This window comes from Chaetodon auriga, chromosome 3 (assembly GCF_051107435.1).
Source record: "Chaetodon auriga isolate fChaAug3 chromosome 3, fChaAug3.hap1, whole genome shotgun sequence".
In the NCBI taxonomy this organism is placed as follows: domain Eukaryota; kingdom Metazoa; phylum Chordata; class Actinopteri; order Chaetodontiformes; family Chaetodontidae; genus Chaetodon; species Chaetodon auriga.
In genome coordinates this window covers 12,625,619-12,645,245 of record NC_135076.1, presented here as the reverse complement: position 1 = coordinate 12,645,245, position 19,627 = coordinate 12,625,619, and the positions used below count along the sequence as shown (strand labels likewise).

Below are 19,627 nucleotides of genomic sequence, written 5' to 3'. Positions count from 1 at the left end.
AACAGCAGAAATGAAGAAATTCACTTCTGGAGCCAATGGCCACATGTTTTCTCTCTTTAGACTGAGACGAGAAAAAAAAACACTGAGAACAAAGTTGAAGAATAAGGAAAGATTTTCTTGCACATTGCAGCGTTGGCTCCTCGTGTCTTTTTGATTACATGGCCGAGAGACTGCGGGCCTGTAAGCTTAAGAGCAGGGAGGAGTCAGCGAGAGAAGAGGAGCTCAAAGAAGCTTCATTAGATTTTGTCTGCTGATGATCTGATTTCAAACAGTCTTATAGAAACCAACTAGACAGAAGACGACATCCTGTAAGCCTCAGTGTGTGTTAGCATCATTTTCTTTCATTTCTGTGTCTGCTGATACGAAGTTAAACTGTCAATTGGAGAACAGTGGTGTATGAAGCATGTATCTAAAAGCCTAATGTGTCAAAACACAATCTTTGAGTAAAAAAAAAAACATTTCAAACTGAAGTTTGTCTTCAGTCCTTCTTTCAAAAGTCAGAGGGTTTTCACACTTGAGCAAAAGCAAGTAAAGATTAGATGAGAAGACTTCCTGTTCTCGGTGGCGTCGCTGAAATGAAGCTTCCTGTCACCAAATGTTAAGGTAAAGGCAGGCTCTTTTTGGTGTGACATCACTCCCACTGACTTGAAACTAGAGGCGAGGTTTAGGGTTTGGGGAACAAGTCCAGGAAGCTGCGTCAACTGATAAGACAGAAAACGTATGTAGCTTGAAATAAGACACCGTTTTTAACTTCTTATTATCTTAGAGTTGATTTGAGAATTGGAAATACAGCTTCGATTTGGCTTGTGAATTTCTGCCCATAGGTCCCCATCAGGACTATACTGTATGGTGTGTGGCGGTACACACCCTAACTCCTGGACATGGCAGGTCTCTGTGGTCTGAAGATCCTGCTGCTCTGGGCTGGAATCATCAGTTTGGCCAACTGTAAGTAACCAACTCAATCTCCTTTATGAAAGGACTGTGGAAAGTAAAGGCTGTTCTGTGAAGCTCTGTGCTTGTGTCTGTCATCTGAAAGTCTTCATCTTCATCTGACAAAAACATGTGTGATGCAAAACATGAACGATAGCCAACTGTAAGCGACGAGGTCTCTTATTCTAAACTCCACACTCAGCTGTGTCTGAAGTCGCAGCATATGCTTGTCGAGAATGTGATCGTGCTGATGAGAAAAGGTGAAACGCTTCCATGCCTGAGATAAAGACGTGACTGTGTCAGCACGCTTGACAGTTAGCGTCTTTTTTTTCTGAAAACAAAATGGAAAACATCCCCACACAAAATGTAATCATTTAAAGTATAAACTGAGGGCAGAAATGACAAGCTACTGTATATCATGTCTTTGAGTTGTGCCTCCATTTGTGCTACTTCACGTTTCTTAAACTTTCCAAACCCAAGAACACAAGACAGTACAACGCACACTTGTGATGTGAGAAGCTAAAATAGTGACAGGTTTGTGAGCCCCTTTGGCAAAAGAATAAACAGTTATGTTCAATCAAAGACTGCTGTTAATAAGAAGACTCTCTTTAAAACGTGTTCTTTCATTTGGTACAAAGCTATGGGAATTTTTGCAATCATGTTTCTGTTCTGCTTTGACATTGTGTGTATGATGGTGCGAGTGTGTGTGTGTATATGTGTTAATATGTATGTGTGTGTGTGAGTGTGTGTATGTGTGTGTGTGTGTTGGGGGGGGGGGGGGTATGTCTGTCAGAGATGAGAGGATTTTTCGGGGTGTGTCCCTGCAAGCTCTTCACTTCAACCCCAGTGACTGTGGGTGTATATGATACACATCTGAGAGTGTGTGTGTGTGTGTGTGTGTGTGCGCGTGCATGCATGCATATGTGTGTGTGTTAAGTCAGACCCACCTTACTGCCTCTTGCATCACTCAGAGTTCTGCTACTGTGCAGCACATCAAATAATTTCTGCTATTTTCAGCTGAGACGTCTGTACACATGAGCTGAAATAAAGCCTTCACTCTGTTTATTTCACTCTGCTGTCTTTAATGTCAGTCAGGGTCAGTATTGTCATTCGCTTCTTACGTACAGTTCATCTCAGCTAGCGTGGAAGGTGAATCATCACGGTACACCGCATCGACAGATGTCTCTTATTTATGTACGTCTTCACTTTTCCATTGATCGAGCATTGTTTTTTCAGAAGTTCAAGTGAAGACTGCCCGAAAAGTAGCAGAATTTCACAGTGTGATAACAATTAGTCTTTGTTTTAAATCATTTAGTATCAACTTACTTATCATAACATTAAGAGCAATTAACCATAATGCTTCTACTTCAGTTCAGTTATGGCTGCACGACTTTTTATTGTTTTGATATATTTTTACAGAGTGGCATTGCTGCTTTTACCCAATGCTGCGATAACTATGCAGATGCTACACTTAAGCCCTACATTCAAAGGTGAAAGTATAGACGTATCACCAGCAAAACGTACTTAAAATATTAGAAGTAAAGCTCCTGCTTCCGCAGAAAAATGGGCGGGCATCGTGAGAGAAAATATCTATAGAAACAGTGAAGATGTACATATGGTAGTGTACTTTTGAGCCATACAATGTGTATTTGTGTTATAAGTATGCACATGACGGCAATTAAGCGTAACCTTCATCCACAGTGTTAAATCCAGTTCAAACTTCATCTATTTCTCCATTTTTTTTGTTCATTGTTGTTGAATAATTAGATTAGAAACATAAGGTCAAATCCAACCAGAAGGCCAAAAATCATGCGAGCACCAGTTTCATTCAGCTAAACCAACTGCGTGAGAGCAGCTGTGCCCCATTAAGATGCAGATTTCCAAGCTTTCTTTAGCTGTAGCTCTATAGAGTTATGTGACCAAAAAGTTGACCACTTCCGTGTTCCATTCTGAGCTGCCTTCATTTCCTGGCAGAGCAGAGCAGCGCGGGCAGACAGACGCAGAGCACGCAAAAGTAAATGAGTTGAGAATTCATGAAAAAAAGGGGAAGTGCAGTGTCTGAAATGAAGAAGTGAGGTCAGAAATGTGAAGAGTGCTGCACGATTAGAGCCGTCTCACGGAGGAGGGTGTGATTGTCACAAAGCAGGAGGTGCTGCTCTGCGCCGAATGCAAAATATGAGACAAAAGAAGAGGCAGATAAAAAAGGCCGATACACGGGAGACACCCAGACGCATTATCAGTTTCTTTACTAAATGTCAGACAAGTGAATGGACTCAGGAACAGGCGTCTGGGGGTGTTTGAGCTCTGTTTGTCACTGTAACGGCTGTCAGTTTTTCCCAGTTGATATCTTCTCTAAGGTCGCCCTGTCTCTCTTCCTCTACCTCCTTCTTCCTCTTCTTCTGCTTCTTTTTGTCTGTCACACTTGGACAAAAGCTTGTGACCTTGAACAGGTGTATGTAACAGTGACTAACTTGCTCGCATGTGAAGCTCAGCACTGAAAAAGAAAGTACCCAAAACATCAAGGAGGCTTCACTTAAAGCCAGTTAACCCATTTTAAAAAACAACTTAGAACCACAGAGTTTAAAAAAAAAATGCGAGTGATGAAACATTTTGGTTAAAATTAGGGTTTGTGATAAAGTTTTCTCATCATAGAATATTAATAGAGCTCAATTTCACCGAAACAGTTGAAATCAGTCACCGCAAAGCATAACGTGGTGAAATGTCAGTGCAGAGAGCATGCATCTCTGCACGATGGAGCGAAACGAGAATGCACCAAAACCACATCCTGACACTCATTGTTTGACTGCCCCCCGTCTTCTCATGATTCATTGCTCATTGCTATTATTATAAACAACTAATGGACAAAACAGCTAAGATGTGTTACAAGCCCCTGTTTGCGTCTAATGTCACAATGCCACCTACCAAAACTAATATGATATTAGAGTTTGAAAAGCAGAAAACAGGCGTTTATGACGATTAGTGCGACTTTCTGTTTGCACTGAGGGCTTAAAGCATATGTATTATTTATGTATTACAACATTTGGTTATTTGTTGATCAAGTGATCTGTCCAAACCGAAACTAATTTTGTAAGCGTGGAAAGGCTCTAGCTTTTAGTGCAAAGCAGGAAATAGTGGTTATAACTTGTATGGCTGTTTTCAGCATTGTCATAGCAACCAGGTTGTACAGCCTCATACAGAGCTTCAGGTGTAAACAGCCGTTTTCCCGCTTTTTGACCTGCTAATGCTTTGGCCCTGTGGAAGAGTTTTCATCAGTCCAATGGAAGTGGATGCTTTATAAAACTGTACTCTACTGTTTTATAACAAAAAAGTGCAATCATTTACATATTTTTTCTCTTTTGTAATTCCAGGTCAAGATGCAAAGGGTGAGTGGCAACACTATAAGTTACTAATAAGTTATGGAACGTCTAACATTTAATGAATCAAATATTTCATCGTCATTATGCTACCGGCTGTGCTGTTCCTTCACTCTTCTCTGTCTTACCTCTTCATGGCCACAGCAGCATTAAAGCCAGCAGAAAGGCATGAAATGAGTACGCTCTCGAATGAAAGAGCCACAGAAGTAAATTTTACCACCCTCATTAAGTAGTTTGGTTGATGCTGGGCTCCATTTTAGTAGCCTGTCTCACCCAAGGTCTCACTTCATGCGGGCACAGTTGGCTACATGATGACTTGCATTCCAGCTGGCGTTCATTTCAGAACATTTTGCTTTGCTAAGCAGTATGAAATGCTTATGTTCATACAGTATGCAGTCTGCAATGGTGATGTTCATATAGTGAATGGGAGAGAAAAGGTTGAACGGAACTCGCGGGTAGTTTCTCTTTCTTTTCTGATTGACTTGCTTTTAAGCTGAGCTAAAGCAAACTCACGTTAACTTGCTGTCTAACAAAGTGAGTCAAGTTAAGAACAAACCAGATGCTTAAACTGAGGCTGGGATTTCTCCTGTCCTGACCTCTTTCCAGGTTTTTTGTCAAGTCATTCTGTATCTGAGATCTGTTGTAATGATATTTCCATGTATTTAATCTAATCGTGGGTCTGCATTAGAAAAGAGCAGCAGTGTGTGCATCTGTGTTGAGCGTTATTGGGATTTAGATGAGTCAAACTTTGAGACAGTTTAGCGTGGTACGGATGCAACGTTTTCCTTCATAGGAACAAATAAGTCACTGATAATGCAGCCTGTGAAATTGAATATTTACTCATCAGTGATAGAGGAAAAAAAAAAATCAGTTTGAACATGACGCGATCTGGAAAACTGTTTTTCATCTGTAGAAATCAACTGTGAGAGTTTATCCTACTTTCTTTCAAATCAAAGAATTTTCATGACTTCCTGTTAAGGTTGGCAACCTTTAGATAACCTTAAGATGTTTGTGTTTTGCCACAGGAAGGCAGCTTTTAAATCCAAAAACAGGAAGTATTTGAACTCAGAGCGAGTAGTGATGCTCAACCTAATTCCATTTCCGCTGTTGTAGCTGTAGAGTCCAACCAAACACATCCAGCTGAACTCTGCCTGTCCTCCTCTGAGTATGAATTTGCCCTTTTCCAATGCACCTTTATTTTTTCATTACCTCTTGTTCTTTTCTTTAAATGTGTAGTAGACGTAAATGAAGGGAAGGATTGACAAGGAGCAACACCAGCTTTGTAACAAGAGAAAACAGGATTCATGAAAATGCTGCATATTGCACCTTTTAATGCTGTGAAGACTAGCACTGTGATTTAGTGTTTGGCCTGGTTTTTGTTTCAGCCCCCATGCCTCCACACAGCACCACAAATCCCCATTCACCTTCAGTAACCAACCTATCTGACATCTCCTCAACTCCACGCACCATGACAACAGCGACTGTCATGCCTTCAGACCCTCCACTCACCCAATCACCACTCAGCACAAACTCCTCAATCCAGGCACCCAGTCCAACTGCCGTGTCTGGTAACGTATTCAGCCTCCATTTACAGCTTTACTGGAAGCATTAGCATTGCGTTCAGCCTGAATGTATTCACCTGAAATAATGGCTAGGACTTGTACCAGGTAAGACGATTGGCAGTAAAGTATTCCTACCTGAAGGTGACCTCCAGCATGCTCTCTATCCTACAGTCACTACTACTCCTGCAAACATCTCACACTCACCCACTGCAACCAGCACGAAACCAGACTCTCAGCCAAACCCCAATCAAAACCAGACCTCACCTCCAATCATCACGCCCACCAACTCAGTGACTACCACCGCCGAAGGTTGGAATTTTCTCATCTACAACCGAGCCCCGTGGGTTCTTATATAGGACTGTGATAACAGTGTTATTCATAGAAGTGTGGACAACAGCTACTAACACTAGCACTGCTAAGGTTCATAGAATACAGACACTCATTTGCAAATTTCTGTGGAAGAGTATTTATTATCATCATATATTAATATTTTCTTGTTTGTTTTTCTCATCTTATTTGAATGCATTGCTCCAGCCACCTCACAAGCCCCGACACCACCACAGTGTGAGTCTCAGCATTACTCTTCAAGATATAACACATGACATCTTCACAGTGATCTGACCAGACACATGTTCTGATTACTAGTTAGTTACTGGATTTTGTTTTGTTTCAGCTCAGGATCAAGTTCAACATCCGCCTGAACAGACTGTCTGAGATTCAGAAAGAGATTTCATTATTCTGTTGATTTTTTTGCAGGTTCTTACACCTTCAAATCCAACAAGTCTAGGCTACTGATAACCATTACAAGCTCTGCCACTGCAAATCACAACATAACCATTCAGGAGAAGGGCCACCCTAACACCACAAAGACAATCTTCAACGTAAACTCATCATTTGAAATTGAACACCTGAAGCCTTGCACTTCCTATAAGCATGATGTGACATTCACTGATGATGCTGGCAAACAAACATCCTGTAACTGCTCTAGAAGTAAAGTGTTTAAAACAACTGGAATGAGTAAGTAAAATTAATTCATACAGTTTAAATCGCATCTTATTTAAGAAATGAGACTGTGTGGAAAACAGGAAGACATTTGTGCATCATCTGTGTATTTCAGGAGAAGAAGACATTGAAAATGGCATCCACGATTCTGAACGTGTCTGTTACAAGAGTGACTGGGACATCAGCTCTTTACTATATCCTGCAGATAATATTAAATTTGAGCCACAAAACGACAATAAAACCTTCTGCATCACACCTGCTTATGATGACATTTGCTCAGATTTGAAGATAAACTTCACTTCAGGAAACTGTGTGAACTCTTCCTTTACCCTCACCGAGAACATCACTGTTGGTATGTACGGTAGAGTCCTCCTGTACTTTGAACTGCCTGTGGTTTGGACACGACTTCATCATGTTTAATGTATGTGTTGTTTCCTTTTTTCCACAGATTTCTTAAAGTCACAGCCAATATATCAGCCAGTTCCACGTACACTTCCTGCAGAAATAAAACCAACATTACCTAAGAAATGTGAAAATCTCACCTGGCATTACACGTGTGTTGGTAAGTAAAGAGACTTCACCAACATTATGAATGGATTTGCATGGAAATAGGGAGAAGCAGTTTGCACCATTAGATGCTCACACTGTAGTTAGACTAACAGAACCGACGATGAAAATCAGTTTGACTTGTAGCTGAGCTGATGTGGATCATCTGTCGGTGTAAAAGGAAGTGGAGGTATTGCTTTGTGCATTCTGTGAATCACTTCTGAACAGAAGATTTATTTATTCATGTATTGTGAATGTCTCACTAGAGTCTGAGGGTCAAACAGCAGTTGTTGAAGAAAGGATGTTACACCACGAGTTCAAGAACCTCTCCGAGCTGGAGCCCTACAAAAACTACAGCTGCACTGGTCAGATCAAGTACAACAATACATTCCTAACAGAAACGACGGCTGTCCACGTCAGGGTTGACTGTGGTATGTTGACAATCACATTAACTCTGTGCAATGACGAGAACCATAAGCTTGTGTCCTGAGATATGTATGGATAAAAGGACGACAGCACACACTCAGTGTTATGGACTTCTGATGTGTTCTAACAGATTTTAAAATAGCAACAACCATGCCCACAAGAACCAATACCTCCATCAAACTAAGCTGGACCACGACGAGTGAGAAGTGTCAAACAGTCCTTCCAAAACTTCACAAGCTTTCTTATCACTGCGAGTGTAAGCATGCTTCCTCCCGATGCGGAAAATATGGTAAGTAAAATTATTTAGATTAATTCTCGAATTACTTTATTCACTTTGCACATTAGTGAGTCTTTGGAGATCCTTTTGCTGGTCATTTTACCTAAATAGTGAAATGTTTGAATCATCAATAGGCCGACTGTGCTCCGTGCTTTAGCATGCTGAGTGATAGTTCATGAGGGAGATGCAACATCGTACAGAAATAACTTAAAAATAACTGAAAAATTAAATAAAAATACCAAGCAATTAATGATGGCTTCAGTTTTCACATGTGGGTTTTGACTGACTGACTGACTGACTGACTGACTGATTGATTGATTGATTGATTGATTGATTGATTGATTGATTGATTGATTGATAACCATTCGGTTGTCACTTAAAAGGTAACTTGACCAACAAAACAATCTGCTGTTGTTCTTTGTTAATCAAATACAACAAACCAGCTAATGAAACTATGTTACAGGTCCCATTAACAAAAATGTATCAGGAACAACATGTAATGTTTCTGGACTGGCGCCATACACCAACTATACGTGTGAAGTCCATCCCACGTATGACAGCAACAGAGTTCATGGCCAAGGACGTAACCTTTCAGTGCAAACTGAAATCGGAGGTAAGTGTTCAAATAGCTATCTGTCAGAGAAGATTCAACTCCTATATTATACAACAGACTATCCTGACTATTTATTTATTAAGGCAGTGTATTTCACATATCGTTGACTATCCAGTTAATACAACCGTGTGGCAGCAAAAGTAAACATCTTTCTGATAAACTCTCTGAAGACTCTACCTCTTGAATAAGAAATGAGCTTATTAAATGCTAAATATTTGACTTTGGAATATCAACACAATATTTATTGAAATTAATTAATTAGTTATTATTTGAACTAATTATGGTAATTATAATTCTAAATACAAGTTGTTCTACTCATTATATAAGTGATATGTTCTATCTGATTCTTTATCCTGTCTATCAAAGGACCTTAAATGCTGACTATCAGACAGCATATCATTCCCTGATATTAACATATTTTATACATCATCACTCCTCAAGCCATTATAATGAACATTACAGTGTGGCTCCAGTGATCAGTGGAGGAGGGAATACAGTACGTCAGATTTCAACAGCGGTGGTTATTCTCAGTGTTATTCTCTACCAGCTTCAGTCACGTCAGATCTGCTTATTGTGATCCGGAGTGCGGTAACAGAGAATTATCATATCATAGATTTTTTTTAGTATTAAATTGTAATCAATTAGTACAATGATGATAAAAAACAACAACATTTCAATTGATTATTTAAATTGCATTCACTATAAATGCTGAAAAAAGTTAATTAACAATGAAACAATATACAAATGGCCCCAAAATTATTCTTTTTCTCTTCGCATTCTTTGAGTAGTTTTCAGAAAAATAACATTAAAATAGATTTTTTTTTTTAATTTACTTGAGTAATTACTGAGTTCAGATTTTTGAAAACTTTTTTTTTTTTAAGTTTACTCCTAATTTTAGATTTCTGATCTTTTTGTGCCTTTTTCCCTTCGAGTTTATAATGAACTGTTTCCAGGGAAAAGGTAATCATATTTCTTGCTGTGTACACTTTGTATCAGTGCTGACAACCAGCACAACCTAAAGAGCAAGAAAACAAAACAAAATAAAGCTAAACCTCTGTCATAAGAAATGAAAAGCTGCTGTTTGTCTTGACTGTCTTACAGTACCAGAACCCGTCACTAAGCTGTCAGTGACAGTGGCCAATCCAGACCACAATGCGATCAGTGTGATCTGTGTTCATAATAAATGCTTTAAAGGACCTGAATCCAAATACGTCGCACGTCTTTTGGATGGTAGCAACACCGAAATAACAAGCGACACATGCAGTTTTGAATTCAAGGATCTAAGTTATTCTACGACCTACAACGTGGAGGTTTGTATCTGACTCATTTCTGATGTCACAAGATTATTCCAACTTTATTCCTCATATTTCTTCAATTCCTGATGAACGGATTTTCTTTCCAGGTGACTGCTTTCAACGGAGAAAACAAGAGCAAGCCCGAGACAAAAGAGATTAAAACTGAGTGTATGTGCAGTTTTAATTAAAACCACAAATTGTCTCACACAAGTCGTTTGACGTGTTTTGTTTTGACGCACTTTTCACACATCCACGTCTATACGGCGCATCTTCAGCATAAACGCTTCCACTCTGATATTACTTTCCCATCATTTTACAGATAATGACAAAGCACTGATTGGATTTCTGGTCTTCCTCATCATCCTCACGTCTGTGGCGCTGCTTATGGTCGTCTACAAGATTTACATCCTGAAGCGCAGAAAGTCCAAGTAAGACTCACTGCGCGTCTTATCTCTGCATCAGTCTGACTGTCACATTGCTTCTGGTTGCTGTTTCTTTGCGTGTTAGCAACAGGTTATTTTCCACTGATGAGGCAATATCTTTTCATTTAAAGTACACAAATAGGATTTCTGTTGCATTTGAATTGCGTATTTGCCAGAAACATCATCAAACTCTATGTGTAGGCCTTTTTCCATTTTATATCCCTGATAGTTTAAAGTCTTTATAGCCGGTCTTCACTATTTTCTTACAGTGACTCGGGTGAAAGCATGATGCTCATTTCAACAGCAAGTGAGTGGTCTTTAGATTTCCTGTTCTCTACCCAGATGTTGTCTTGAACTTGATGATAATAGAGGACTTAAAGTGCATAATGAATGACTCTCATGTGTAGCAGCTACAAACCATTTATGATATTTGTAACAGTCAGAATATACAGATGTATTCCTTTGTTCGCTGTTGGAGAAGCATGTTTCAGGAGAAATCATTTATAAAAACAGAGAAAAAAGTTGAAATATTTACCAGACTGTATGTAATGGATGGTAAGAAATTAGTATTATGACAGCATTATATTGTGTGTCATCTGCTGCCTGTTGGCTGCTGTAGATGACGAGGAGAACCTGCTGCCTGTTGAGCCAATTGCAGCCGAGGTCCTGCTGGAAGCCTACAAGAGGAAGCTGGCCGACGAGGGGAGACTTTTCCTGGCTGAGTTTCAGGTCAGTTTAAAATTTAGCTTCTTTTGGGGGCATTATTTTTGGTATTTTATTTCTGTATTGGGTGGTTTATGAATGGAGTGGCAGAGAGGGAGATGACTGGACTTGCACTAAGAAGGTTGGATGAGCATGGCTGTGGCCTTGGCTGATTATAGAGCCAAAGTGCGAATGGTACTATAGAACTGCTGTTTATTGATCTTCGGCAAATGACGTAATGTGTTTGTGCTTTCAGAGCATCCCCAGAATCTTCTCCAGGTACAATGTGAAAGAGGCCAAAAAGCCCTACAACGTCCCCAAGAACCGCTACGTGGACATCCTGCCGTGTGAGTCGGAGTCTAAACAACACAAGGCACTTTTTAGATATAAGACAAAAGCACTTACCAGATGTGTGATGTGTATTTTTACTTATTGTTTAAACACACACGGTAAATCCTATGAACAATACCTTGTAGCTAAACTTGTTTACCTTCATAGATTTTGGCATACTGTAAATACTGTGGAAAGTGCTTCTTTAATATCTCTATGTGTATTAAACTATTGTGGAAAATGTTGCAAATTGCAGCGTAGTTTCAGTGCTATTTTTGGATTCACAGTTTTACACCAGTGTGAGATATTTAGCTCTTACATTTCAGGTTATATCTGTAAACTTCTTCTTAATTGAATTTACAGAAAGTGAACACGCACACACTTGTTTTGTTAATGGTGTTTTGGGGTTGTTAAGGTGTCCTTTGTGATGTTTTTTCTTCTTGCTGTTTTGAACCAGATGACTATAACCGTGTCCAACTGACGAGCGGTAACGGAGAGGCAGGATGTGACTACATCAATGCCAGCTTCATTGACGTATGAAAAAGAAAAACACCCACATCACACTACGACTGCTTTTACTACCACTGCTCAGATCTGACATTATCAAACTGCTTAAAGTTAATGAAAAATATTTCACATTTTGGCCAAACAGCACAGATTTTTAGGGTTAAACAGACACAAAGTGGACTATTTTGGACAATGCACACTTTATTGAGTATCATTTATTTTCCTGCTGCAGGGGTACAAGGAATCCAAAAAGTACATCGCAGCTCAAGGTACAGTTGTCATATCCTTCACACACTCAGTCAGACCACCTATGTTCCTGATTGATAGGCGTGCATGCTTGTGTCTACAGCATATATATATCTTCTGTGTGTGTTGTAGGGCCGAAGGATGAGACTGTGGGTGACTTCTGGAGGATGGTCTGGGAGCAGCAGTCCTCTATCATTGTCATGGTAACACGCTGCGAAGAGGGAAACAGGGTAAGAGGAGTTTTTCTCTTGGTTATTATGTTACACTGTTCATTGTATTTCTTTTTTAATTAATAATTAAACATTATTCTCTATCAGACAACAAAAAGAGCTACGATTACTGACTGACTGCAGTCTGTCACACTCACATCTTAGCTGCTCTGCTACACACACTGTATCAGATATGGAGAAGGCCAAACTTCACACTCAAGCCGCACACTCAAGCTGTGGTCTTTGAGAAAGACTTTGAGTATGTAACCTGTTTGTTTTATCCGCAGCAGTCTGCTTTTAACCTGCATCAACTGCATGTTTGACTTCTGGGTTAAAAGTGCTCAATCGTCGGTGTTGCTGATGTGTTACTGACTTGTGAAATGTTGCTGTCACTCACTCTCGCAGCTGAAGTGTGCGCAGTACTGGCCGTCTCCAGACCGAGAGACAGAGATCTTTCAGGAGTTCATAGTGAAGCTGAACTCAGAGAACCACTGTCCGGATTACACCATCCGCCATCTCATCCTAACGAATGTGAGTCTAAAATAGTGAAAATGTGTGTTTCTCAAGTTATTACTTTAACTTGTGGGTGTGTGCACGTGTGTCTGCATATAAGTGAAGGCTAGTATCTGTCCATCTTTACCTCAATACTTGCCTAAATATTAAACCTGTTTATGTGTTGATATATATGTCTTATCCCAATACCTAAATGATGTATTATATTTGCATAATCGATCCGTGTGTGTGTGTGTGTCTGCAGAAAAGGGAGAAGAACTCAGAGAGGGAGGTGACCCACATCCAGTTCATGAGTTGGCCCGACCATGGCGTCCCAGGGGACCCACATCTCCTCCTGAAGCTGAGGCGGCGTGTCAATGCTTTCAAGAATTTCTTCAGTGGCCCCATCGTCGTTCACTGCAGGTGAGTCCAATGTCCCAGCCTCAGTCAGCTGACAGTAACTCTGGTTACACAGTGACACAGCTGGCACAAAAAACACTCTTGTCTTCCCATTTCCTGTTTTTCCATTCCATTTCCATTCTTCCTCTAGACATGCCAAACCTGAAATTACACTCTGTTTTTAGTGCATTACTGACACGTCGTAGCTGCATTCATTTGCACTGAACATTTTGTATTTTTGTGACTTTTGTTACTGATTGCACTATCTGGTCAGATGCTAAATACCTACTGTGTACAATGACTATAAAGGTTGATCCAATCCAATCCATTCTCCTCTAATCTAATTTGACACCAGTGCACAGTGCACACAGTATGTAGTTCCAAACTGGACTCCTAATCAGGGAAATGTGCGTCTTTTCAGGCACATTTCTGAACTTGCTTTGTTGACTAATGAACTGATAGAAAACAGATTAAAGGATAAAGGGGATAATTTAATGTTTATTGTCATGTATTAACACAGTGTTATGTCATGTGTAGTGCGGGAGTTGGCAGGACGGGCACCTATATTGGCATCGATGCCATGATGGAGGGTCTGGAGGCGGAGGGCAGAGTGGACATCTACGGCTACGTGGTCAGACTCCGCAGACAGAGATGCCTCATGGTTCAAGTGGAGGTGAAATATATAAATATATATTTAGATCATATTTTAGAGTGTGTGTGAGTAAGTGTGTGTGTGTGTGTGTTCGTGCTTGTGTGTGTATGGATGTGTATTGTTGCATGGACATATCTGTTCACATGGTCACATTGTGGGGAGTGGCCTTCCTTATGGGGACAAAATGCAAGTCCCCATAATGTAAATCATTAAATTTTAGGATGAAGACTTGGGTTCAGGTTAGGGTCAGTGCTGGGGTTTGGCAAATAGTGGTTATGGTTAGGGTTAGAGTGTTTACTCTGCAAAAAGTCAAGTTAAGCAACATGAACATGAAGCTAAACAAATGAAGTGAGACAAGGATAAACAAGCACAGATACAGCAGTTATGTATGACAAATATGTGTAAAGAAATTGAAATCGAGGTAAACGAACACTGTATAAATAGAGATGTTTAGTACAGCAAGATTGTGGCCCGGCTGGGAACGACACTGCACAAAGCGAGAATACATGGCAGATCAAAGGACATTTGAATAAATACTGTTGGGAAGTACAGCAAATTACTATATATGAAGAGGTGGCTTTATGTGAAAGTTGGTCAATGATCGAGGTAGATTGTGACAGGCAGCAACACAAATAGTAAAATCAGTTTAAAGGCTTTTATAAAATGAATCAATTTGAGACAGAATACTGACATTGAAAAAAGACTTTTGTTTCCTTTTTTATTTAAAGCAAATGCAAACACTGAATTTCCAATACCATTCTTATCCATCGATATATGGATTGATTGTAATGACAGTCCATAAATCTATAATCCATAAATGATGTGAAATTGTGAAATCATTTGGTGACACATTTCAGACTCTGTCTCGGTTTTATCCACAGCTAATGTGCAGCTCTCACACAAAACGTTTTGAATGTGTTACGCTATGAAATAACAGAAGTAATATATAACACGTGAGTATTGCAAGGTTATTTTACAGAAACTGCTCTGAGACCTCACAAAGTGGGTTCAAGTGCACATGAGTGTGATGGTCTCTGGATCTGTTCTTGTCTGCAGTTGTCTTGTTGCTCTCTAGCGCCCACCAGAGGCCAGAAGCTAAAATAGGTTGTCCACAGTGTATGTGTATGTGCATGAGCATGTGCCGTACATCTATGAGGTTTGAATATTGCCATTTGTTTGTGCATTAAGAGAACATCATATTTAGAGGGCTAACTCTTTTCATGATGAATGCAGGTGAGGTTAACACAGGCAGGGATAATGTCTTCTGCACAGTTGCTCTATCCCAAACTGTATATCCCTTGTTTATTAAGACATGTGTCCTCACACAGGCCCAGTACATCCTGATCCACCAGGCACTGCTGGAGCACAATCAGTTCGGAGAAACTGAGATCATCCTGCCTGAGCTCCACAGCACGCTGAGCACGCTCAAACAGAAGAACTCCAGCAGTGAACCCACATTGATGGAGGATGAGTTTGATGTATGTCATTTTACTATTTATTTATTTATCTGAAAAGCACTGCATTTATATAAATCTGATCTGTTTGATCCAGCCAAAGGAAGTCAGTGAGTTTATGAAACTCGAGCTGATGATTTGCAATTCAGTGGTGTGTGAGGAAGAGACGTTTCTGATCACTTTAAAATGGATCCTTGTCCCTTTTTTCCCTTGCTGTCTCTTATTGATATCACTAGAAATGATATAATAATTAATACCTCTTTGTCTTGCAATTCAGAGACTCCCCACCTATAGAAACTGGAGGACATTCAACGCTGGGATCACAGACGACAACAAGAGGAAGAACCGCTCTTCATCTGTCATCCCATGTGAGTATCAGCTCAACACAGGGACAAGTTCCATGTGACGCTACAGAGTAACAGCGTTAGTATATCAGTGCCTGTGCAGTGTGTTTATAGTGTACGTTGTAGTGTACATGCATTCATATACCACAGTAAATATGTCCAACTTCACTTGCATCTAAATATTTCAATCCTGCCACCCTCAGATGACTACAACCGAGTGCTGCTGAAGCTTGATGAAGGACACAGTCGCGATAGTGACCCTGATGAGGATGAGGAGGAAGAGTCATCAGATGAGGAGGATGAGGAGTCCACTAAGTACATCAATGCCTCCCACATAGATGTATGTTACTTCACTGACACTTTCATTGTATTCACTGAGCATAAAGCTGACATAAACCTGGATGCGAGGACAGAAACAACAGTGGTTTGTTTAACTAAAGCACGACACACTTCGCTCCTGTTACTGCTGAAGCAGGTGTTCTCTCATTAACTCTCTATGGATTCCCATCTTTCATGCAGCCAGTTGGATTTTGAAAACAAGCGCAATTAAATCCATCACATCTTATTTGTTTGGACTGTGTACAACAATAGAGGGATGTGTTTTCTTGCCCACGCAGGGTTACTGGGGCCCACGCACCTTCATCACAGCACAGACTCCGCTGCCAGACACCATGGCTGACTTCTGGTCAATGGTTTACCAGAAGAAAGTGTCTGCTATTGTCATGCTCTCAGACTGCAGCGAGGGGGATGAGGTACTGTAATTATCATGCACGTATATGATGTTGTGTGTAAAATGCACCAGACATGCTCTTGGTATAACTGTAAATATGCTGTGTGGTTCACAGGAGTCTGACTGTGTCTACTGGGATAAAGACAAGAAAGTATTTGGGGACTTTGAGGTGGAGTTGGTGAGCACAGACACCTCCCCAGCCTTCATCAGCCGCAACATGCTGCTCCGTCATGTCAAGGTAACGCAACTACACCTGATTCTGTAGTCAGAAGTTGTAGCAAAGTCTGATCTGTTTCCATATTTATCAGTATGAGCCTGCGAGCTGACTGGTCATTTCAGCGTCACAAGCCGTTTTCCACCACTTCTGTCTACAGAGGAAAGACAGTCGGACGGTGAAGCACTTCCAGTTCCTGAAGTGGGCGGGCAGAGAGCTGCCGGAGAAACCTCAAGATCTGACAGACATGATCAAGGACCTCAAGCGCAGCTGTGGCAGCAGCAAATCACAGAGGGGCACGCCCATCGTGGTCCACTGCAAGTAAGACGAGCTCACAGAACGCGGCCTGTGGAATCTTAAAGGGTCATTTCACAGAGCGTGACAGAGGTCACAGATCATTTGACACATGTCTTTGTGAAATCAAAGCATTGATAGAGATGTGCTGTCACATTTTAATCGTCGCCAATAATGTAACAATCATTTTCTTTATAAATTAAGGCCAAATATTGTATTAAAATTCTGTTTAATATTTAGTGTCGCTTCATTACAAGGAAGGAAAGGAAGACACATGTACGATCCTGTTGTTTGTGGAGTTTGCATGTTTGTTTCTCCTTTTGTCCTTTGTAGTGGACAAGAGATTCAATCGTCCATAGGTATAAATATGATTGTATAATTGAGCCCATATTTCTCAAACATCTAAGACTTACGTGTGTGAATGCTCTAAAGAACCAGAGTAAGAAATGTCTATGACTGCTGCCATTGAGCATCTTAACACTTTTATGTGTGCTCCGTCTCCTCAGTGATGGCTCCACCCGTTCAGGGATTTTCTGTGCTCTGTGGAACTTGCTGGACAGCGGTGAGACTGAGAAGCTGGTGGATGTTTTCCAGGTGGTCAAGACCCTACGCAAGGAGAGACAGGGCATGTTCTCCAGCCTGGTGAGAAAGACAAGCCAGTATCTGTCAGCAGCTCACAGCTTCACAGCTTTAACTTCCTGTAGTGCTCAGAGTGCACAGTATTGTCGCACGTGTTCAGTCAGTAACTGTCTATAATGGACAGATGTTTTTTTTATGCTCCTTCTACTATCCGTGTAAAGGTCTACTGTGAGATTTTTTACCAAGAGATAAAGATTAAACATATTTCTTAATGTGCTGTTAATGTGGTTCACACTCACTTTTACTTTTTGTGCCTAATTTAATGTATGTTTGACATGCTTTTAAAAAAATGTACTTCTAAAAAGATGTAATTAAGTTCTACTTAATGTATTTAAAATAATACACTAATTCTGCAATACTTGAAGTGGTATTTCAAATTACTTTGAAATACCAACCAAAAAAAGTTGACTTTATTGTAAGTGCATTACACTTTGCACTTAAGTGTGCTGAATTGCAAATACTTTCAATACTGTTAAATTGGATCTATGAAAAGTAGACTTATTTTCAAGTTCTTTGTAATACACCATCAGAATGCTTAATTAAAGTGTACTTTCATTTCATTTTAAGTATATTTACGTACATTTTCACACTTCAAGTACACACAAACATTACTTGTGTGGTACAAAAAGTTGAAATTGAAGTATGATATTTTTTCACTGGGTTTTGAAGAATTAAAGGATCAGACTGATGATGTTCATCATGAATTCATATTCTATTTCTGATATTGTCAGCCAAACCCAGGAAATTCCAAAACCAAAAATGCATGCTTAGTGAGCATTTACAGCAGCAGGACGTGTTCATCTTAATGAACAAACATGTCCCCCAGAGAAACAGTGTGGCTCGCTAATGTGTTTTTATTATTTTCAAACAACAATAGAAGTCTGTGGCACAGAGATTCATAGTTTATCAGCTTTCTCCAGCGCAGACAATCCTTGCCAGTAGCATAAATTCAGTGTTGTTTTTGGACTTTTCATGAGTTGTGTTGGCAATAATAGAAATAAATCATATCACCAGATTTATCATTTCAAGCTGTTTTCTGCACTTTTAATTGTGTTGTAGTTAAAAAACCTTTAATGTCATTGGAACCTACAGCACAGCACCATATCTTTCTGTTTCCACTCAAATCCACCTGTGCCTTACAGGAGCAGTACCAGTTCTTGTACGACGCGCTGGAGATGGTCTTCCCTGTCCAGAATGGGGAAGTCAAAGCAGTCCAGACCTCTGCAGCCGTCCAGATTGTCGATGAAACCAAAGCGGCAAAGCAGCCAGCTGAGGAAAAGGCGGAAGAGCCAGCCAGCACTACCAGCAAAGACCAGCAGGGGGCAGCAGAGAGCGCTCCAACTGTGGCTGATGGAGAGAAAGAAGACAGAAAAGAAGAGCCTGAAAAGGTTTCCAGCAGCCCCACAGAGACAACGCCACTGGAGGACGCCAGCAACGGTCCCGGTGTCACTGTGGAGGTCTGAGGGGGGTGGTCGGGTCATGGCTGTGCTATTTAATTTTGGAATAAGCGCTTCAGCTGCATGCTTTGTTTTAATATACTTCCTGAATGTATAAACATTGTAAAGGTTTTACACAGTGTGGTTTTGGTTGAGATTTGTTTAAGAATTTGATCAAATGTTTTAATGTCAATTTCGCAAAATATGATTTAAACTAAGTTATAAATATTTCAGTAGCAAAAGTGTAATGATGCAAATATTTTCTGGTAGCAAAGTTTACTGGACGCTGTCGTCAAACTCTATGGTTAGAGACGTCTAACTAGATTTTAAATATACAGATGTTGTTTTATACCCCTTTATATTTGAGTATGTGCATTCATTTTCTTGCTGAATAAATGGATGCTATAGTCTACACTTATATATATATATATATATATCTACTTATATATATAGCTGAATAAATTAGTCCATAAGTTCAAATTTTGTTATGTGACACTGTGACATTTCATTAAAAGAGACTTACAAAGAGAAA

The 19,627-nt window shown here is 40.1% G+C and overlaps 1 protein-coding gene across 1 annotated transcript; it reads left to right on the top strand.

Moving 5' to 3' along the window:
- The first annotated feature begins 625 nt into the window (after positions 1 to 625).
- Positions 626 to 19,616, top strand: ptprc (protein tyrosine phosphatase receptor type C). Its single transcript, XM_076725829.1, has 32 exons — positions 626 to 718; positions 825 to 945; positions 4,299 to 4,313; positions 5,690 to 5,872; positions 6,038 to 6,175; positions 6,401 to 6,430; positions 6,623 to 6,883; positions 6,984 to 7,220; positions 7,317 to 7,430; positions 7,681 to 7,845; positions 7,971 to 8,129; positions 8,581 to 8,730; positions 9,832 to 10,040; positions 10,133 to 10,193; positions 10,345 to 10,453; positions 10,717 to 10,754; positions 11,067 to 11,176; positions 11,406 to 11,496; positions 11,937 to 12,013; positions 12,219 to 12,255; positions 12,365 to 12,462; positions 12,847 to 12,972; positions 13,199 to 13,356; positions 13,870 to 14,005; positions 15,313 to 15,462; positions 15,716 to 15,806; positions 15,986 to 16,122; positions 16,400 to 16,534; positions 16,628 to 16,750; positions 16,887 to 17,047; positions 17,527 to 17,662; positions 18,802 to 19,616. The coding sequence occupies exons 2-32, from the start codon at positions 882 to 884 to the stop codon at positions 19,120 to 19,122; spliced, it is 4,020 nt and encodes a 1,339-aa protein (XP_076581944.1). The 5' UTR covers positions 626 to 718; positions 825 to 881; the 3' UTR covers positions 19,123 to 19,616.
- The last annotated feature ends 11 nt before the right edge of the window (positions 19,617 to 19,627 follow it).